This window comes from Podarcis muralis, chromosome 5 (assembly GCF_964188315.1).
Source record: "Podarcis muralis chromosome 5, rPodMur119.hap1.1, whole genome shotgun sequence".
Lineage (NCBI taxonomy): Eukaryota > Metazoa > Chordata > Lepidosauria > Squamata > Lacertidae > Podarcis > Podarcis muralis.
In genome coordinates, this window is record NC_135659.1 from 44011333 (window position 1) to 44017332 (window position 6000).

The 6000-nt window shown below is 40.9% G+C and overlaps 1 protein-coding gene across 1 annotated transcript in view; it reads left to right on the top strand.

The window, feature by feature from the left end:
- PLPP3 (phospholipid phosphatase 3) overlaps positions 1-3567 on the top strand; it is a 64985-nt gene extending 61418 nt beyond the window's left edge. Inside the window, exon 6 of the mRNA XM_028733353.2 lies at positions 1607-3567. Coding sequence (XP_028589186.1) covers positions 1607-1732 — 126 coding nt within the window. The 3' untranslated portion in view covers positions 1733-3567. The remainder of the gene's footprint in view (positions 1-1606) is intronic.
- The last annotated feature ends 2433 nt before the right edge of the window (positions 3568-6000 follow it).

Below are 6000 nucleotides of genomic sequence, written 5' to 3' on the forward strand. Positions count from 1 at the left end.
TTGACTCCCATCAACATATACAGTATTTAGACGGCAGTCCAAAGCTCCAGTCTGCTTATCAAATGACACTGGCATCATTCGTCCAGTATGTTCCACTCACTCAAAGTATTACCAATGGATTTACACTGACAGTAGCCTGCAGAAAACAGGATATTTTGGGGATGGGGATGAGCGAGCCCACATCTCACTGTATCCTCAACCATCCCATGGCTGTCACTTCTTGACACTGGGCCCAGTCACCACAATGCTCAAGAAATTGGAAATTTAATAGTAAACCAGTTGTCATCCAGCCAGTGAACAAGTCTGCAGCAGCTTGTGTGATTGTTGTTGTATATAAATATTATATGTGTTTAATAGCTGGGATTTGTTTGTACCAAGTCTCTAGCATTGAATAGCAGAGATGAGCCTTATTCTCCTGTCAGCAGAGCTTGCATTCTGTCTGACCCTTTTCCTTTCTGGCTTCAGAGTTAAATTTTGCAAGGGAGAAAGTACATCAGTCATGCTGGACTTGATACGATTTTGGCTGAGGGAGGATGTCAAAGTTTCCTCCCAGGGCTTTCCTATTGTGTGGCTGCCTCTCTGAATTGTCAAGTGGGAGACTTTTCACATCCGTAAGAGCGGATACGTCATTGATTATTTCAGGGAAAGGTGGTTGGGAATATCCCTTCCTTGACACTATTTCTTTAAAATGACAGGACAGTCATCCTGACTAAGCTTTAATTTTCTAGCTGTGAGGAAAGGGCAGTAGGAAAGGGGATGCGGGTGGGTGGGAAGGCGAGGAAATATCAAGCTACCCTGACTGACTAAGAATTACGGAGAATTGACTCCAAAGGGAAGTTTAATTTTAGTCCATTTAAATCACCAGAGGAAGCGAAGCCGTGTGAACTCTTGGTATGGATGTTGACAGCTTATTGATTGTGTGCCGGGCTGTTGTTGTTTTTTAACTGTAAATAACATTCTTCAAAACTTCTGTATTAAGAAAATTCCCATCCCCTCAGTACATCTCCCATCCAAACACACAGTGAATGTATTTGAATTAAAATAGTGAAAGAAACCAATGGGTGCTGGGTGAGATCCAGTGGAAAAAGAAAGACATTTTCCATATCAGTAAAAAGTAGGTGAGAAAGTGATGCTCAATCACACTGTCCAATTACATTTAATCAGGATTCTCTTTCCTGTTGGGCACTCTTAAGAGGGGCATCCAAGGCGTCCCAAGTTCCAGATATTTTCTTGCAGATTCCAGATAGATCTCTTGTCCCTTTCCCCCTTTTTCGAAAGCATAGTTTATTTTTCTTTGCTTACACAATGCCAGGGCATGCTGCAAATTTGATACCAGTGAGATCCCTGCCAGGGGCACTAGACATTTATGCAAAGTTGTGCCTTGGGCCTTTGTCCCTTCTAGGCATCTAGCAGTGCTTGACTCCTGTGAAATAATTGTTTGCTTTTTGATGGACCAGTCTAGAAGACCTTCTCATTATAGCAGGATAGTGTAACTTCAGAACTGTTATACTTATTAATGGAGGATTTAGATTTCCTTTACATAAACCGGAGCAGGTATAAAAATCTGAATATTTATACTGAATGCATATATTCATTTTATTTACAGGTGTTCTATGTCTCAGACCTCTTCAAGGAGAAAACAAAGATTTCTCTGCCCCCACCTCCAATCCGGAAGGAGTTACTTTCACCTGTGGATATCCTTGATCGGAACAATCATCACAACATGGTGTAGACATTTGACAAATATATATATATTTTTTGTTTTTGTTTTGTTTTTGCAAAATGACTGCTGACAGCAACTACCTGCTGCTCTCAATCTCATCAGACAGTAGAATGTAGGGAGAGACTCTTGCCTGACCAATGAGGTCTGACTCTGTGGCCTTTTTTACACTCACAACATTTGCATAAAATGGGTGTTGTTCAAGTAAGTCAAAGGCAACAATTACGAAATAAATCAAAACACGATGCAGGAATTCTAAATGTGCAATTGGCTGAGTGTTCATGTTGTAGTGAATGCTGAATTGTTCATAGCTTAATGAACACTAAATGATTTCTAGGAAACTGGCCATCTCTGCTTCTGCTCCTTTCATTTGCCATGACAGTTTTCAATTCCTATTAAGTGAGAGAGGGGAGAGAAAAATCCTTGCCAACTAGATTATAGCACTATCTATGAAAAATAAGCACTGATTCATGATTTGTGATCACTTTCTAAGTGTAACCTCTTGTTTTATTGGTTTTCTTTATCTCCATTCCAATTCGGAACTTACTTTTGGTTTCGGAGATGTATACCCAGTAAAATGTTAGAAAAGTGCCTATTTCCACTACACAATTCTGCAAGACAGTATTTTTCTATTTCCGGTTAGGTGTAGAATCCACTTTCTCTAAATGCAACCCAGCCTGCTTCACCAGTATCCCTGGTTGTAAAGAGTCATTCCATATTTGTTTTCACCTATCCCTCACTTTCTGTATGACATTCTCCATGTTCACAATTATTATCATCACTAATACTTTGGAGAGCAGGTTGCAGGTGCAAATAAGGGACGACACAAGAAATATGGGACCCATGCCTCTAATATCTAATGTCAACAGTACTGTATGAATTGTCCAGCCTGCATAGTATTATGCTTGGTGGCCTAGTTTTTTTAATTAAAAAAAATCCCCTTTTACCATTGACTCAAATAACAAAAGTACTTTCTGAACATACAGATACCTTGTTTGTGGTCAGCCTTGTTGATCTATGTTAGCACTATTGGCTCTGGGGTTGAGACTCAGGACGCAACTCCTCCAGCTATTGGGCGGACTGCTGGGCGGGACCGTCTTAGCCTGATGTTCAGTCAAATCCCTTTTGTAATTGCCATGGCTTGAAAAGGGATCATTTTCGACTATTCATTACAGACTAGGCTAAATGCTGCTCTCAGCAACACCAAGGGCACGCGAAGAAAGTAAACCGGAAGAGACCCGCTTCTAGGCTTTCAGGTGCAATTCCAAAAGACAGTTCTTAAAAACCTTAAAAGGACTGAACTGCTGATGCTAACCAGGGCAGACTGACTTTTGCACATCTTTGCCATGCAAACTCCGTCCTATCATTTCAATTCTAGCAAGCTATGATTTTTTTTTACAAATATAAATATATATAAATATATATAAATATTATATAAATAATGTATAAAACATTAAAAATTAACTATGTAAAATATTATTTCTGAAACAATTTTAGATATATCCACTATGATCATAAACTGTGTTTTGACCTGTGTTATTTACATGTTGCTGCTTAAAACAAAAAGCATTGACTTAATTTTTTATAGTCGACTAAAATATTGTAGTTCTGTGGTAGCAATATTTTAATGAAAGTAACAACTAAAGACAATTGTATAAAAACCATATTAAATTGTCTGTATTTTTGTAATGTTTCTTTTTTTGTAAAAAGAGGAATATGCAAGACTTTTTGTAGAGTACAAAATTAAAGTTTGTATTTGCAAAAGAAAAAAAACACAAAAAATGCTGTATAAATGTGCTTTATAAATAAATGTTTCAGGCACAAATTAATAATGCTGTGCACCCATATTCTCCATTTTGACTATTCCTTGGAGCCTAAATGAAATGGAAGATTATAGCAAGACTGATATTTCCTTGGAAATTTTTACACAAAAAGGGTTTAGTGTTCTGTGCATATCTACATACCAATGGTGATGAGAGGTTATGTAGAATACAGCTCAGTAGTACCTGTTGAATATTTTACAAAGCTGTTAACATATAGCCCAAATGATGTTCTGTTTTGAGCATTGACCTCAACAGTATGGAGGCAGGTGAGCCAATTCTTTAGTGGTACACTGGACAGCACCGTGCAAGGTTGAATGAATGAATGAATGAATGAATGAATCTTTATTTGCATCAGCCATCGGCCATAGCAACAAAAAACATTGCAATATACACATAACAAAATAAAAGTCAGTTATATAAAACACAGTTTAGGGTCCTGAATCAGCACCATGCAAGGTTTGTGCAGAAGACTCCATAAGATAAGAGCTCAACTTTATACTATCCACATGGTTGCAGGGTGGGTTACAAAACTATCACAATTCAAATGACATTAAATTCATAAAATAAAGTCACAATGACAGAATAGCAGAAATGCAGTGCAGGAACATGCACTCAAAGAGGCGCATCTTGAGCAATCATTGAAAAGCATACATCGATTGTGCTAGATGCACCTCCACAACCACAGAGAAGACCTCATGCACCACTGTCCCTCAAACCACAGAATAGGGGGTGTGTCCAACACAATAGGAGCTCTCCTAATGATCAACTCCGACAAGTCAATGTGGAAGGAGCTGCTTCTTCAAACATTGGAGGCCCAAGTCACTGAGCACTTCATATGCCAGTGTTAACATCTTAAATTGGGTTCAGTAGCAAATTTGAGAACTTCCAAGAGTGCATAGTATGTGTCTGGCATAGGTACCCACAAGCAGCCTCGTGGCTTCATTCTGCTCTAGTTGCAGCTTCCAGATTGTCTTCAAAGGTAGTCCTCATGTAGTCCAATCTGAACATTATCAGAACATGGATTGCTATGGTCAAGATATCCCTATCTAGCAAAGGGCATAATTGATGAACTAACCAAAGCTGGTCACAGAGGCCACCTGGGGCTCAATTGATATAGATGGATCAAGGAGTAGCTCCTAAGCTACACACCTGTTTCTTCCAAGGGCGTGCAATGCCTGCCAGAACCGGACTTCTCCCTTCTTCCCAGACTTGAGATGGAATGGAGAGAGAGGGTTGGCTGTCATCACTATACTGATAACACCGGACACCAAATCCCTGGTGACATGCTTCATTTAAACATTAAAAAGCACAGAGGACAAGATTACCCCCAGGGAACCCCACAAGATGGCTCACATGATGCTGAACAGTAGTCTCCCATTGCTACTCTTGAAATTGGCCTTGGAGGTGGGAGTGGAACCATGGTAAAACCCATCTCCCAACCCTCAAAAACACCCTGGGAGGACACAGTGGTCAAAGGTATCAAACGTTGAGAGGTTAAGGAAAAAAGAAAAGGTTGTCCTTCCTCTGTCACTCTCCTAACAAAGGTCAACCAGGGCGAGTGAGACAGTTTTGTTGCTGAACTTGAGCCCAAAGCTGGATTGAAATGGGGCCAGATAGTCTGCTTCCCCCAAGCATGCCTGCAAATGGAGTGTCCCTTGCCTTTTCACCACCTTCTAGATCCATCATTATATACATTGGTTGATACTGATTAAAAGTTGGTTAGCTGGTTAGTCCTCCCGTTTTTAGTCCAATGTTTAGGTCCAGTCATGACCGACTCTGGGGTTGCGGCGCTCATCGCTCATCTCGCTTTATTGGCTGAGGGAGCCGGCGTACAGCTTCCGGGTCATGTGGCAAGCATGACCAAGCCGCTTCTGGCGAACCAGAGCAGCGCACAGAAATGCCGTTTACCTTCCCGCCAGAGTGGTTCCTATTTATCTACTTGCACTTTGAGTGCTTTCGAACTGGCAGGAGCAGGGACCGAGCAACGGGAGCTCACGCCATCGCAGGGATTCGAACTGCTGACCTTCTGACCGGCAAGTCCTAGGCTCTGTGGTTTAACCCACAGCACCACCCGCATCCCCAGTCCAATGTTTAGCAATACATTATTTTAAACTAGCAAAAGAAAATTAACTTGCTATGTTCCTGTTGCATTTGGAGTAGAAATCATTAGGAAATCCTCAGCAAGGAGGTGGATCACTGTTGTCTGTGCAAGCTGGAGCAGAATAGTACGTCACTGTATACCTTTCGTGATCATTGTTCAACACCGAGGCTATAAGGCACTAATGTAATTGCTGTTGTTAGCTCCAAACCAGAGAATAACGGTAGATGATTTCATTAAAGGAAAGGACACTAATCAACCCTGGCATGCTTAAGCAAAAGACGAAAGGAAGGCTGAGCCCCCCACTGCCCCCTCCATTACAGGTGCTCCAAAGAACACTAGAAGTTGGCGCCTTGTTT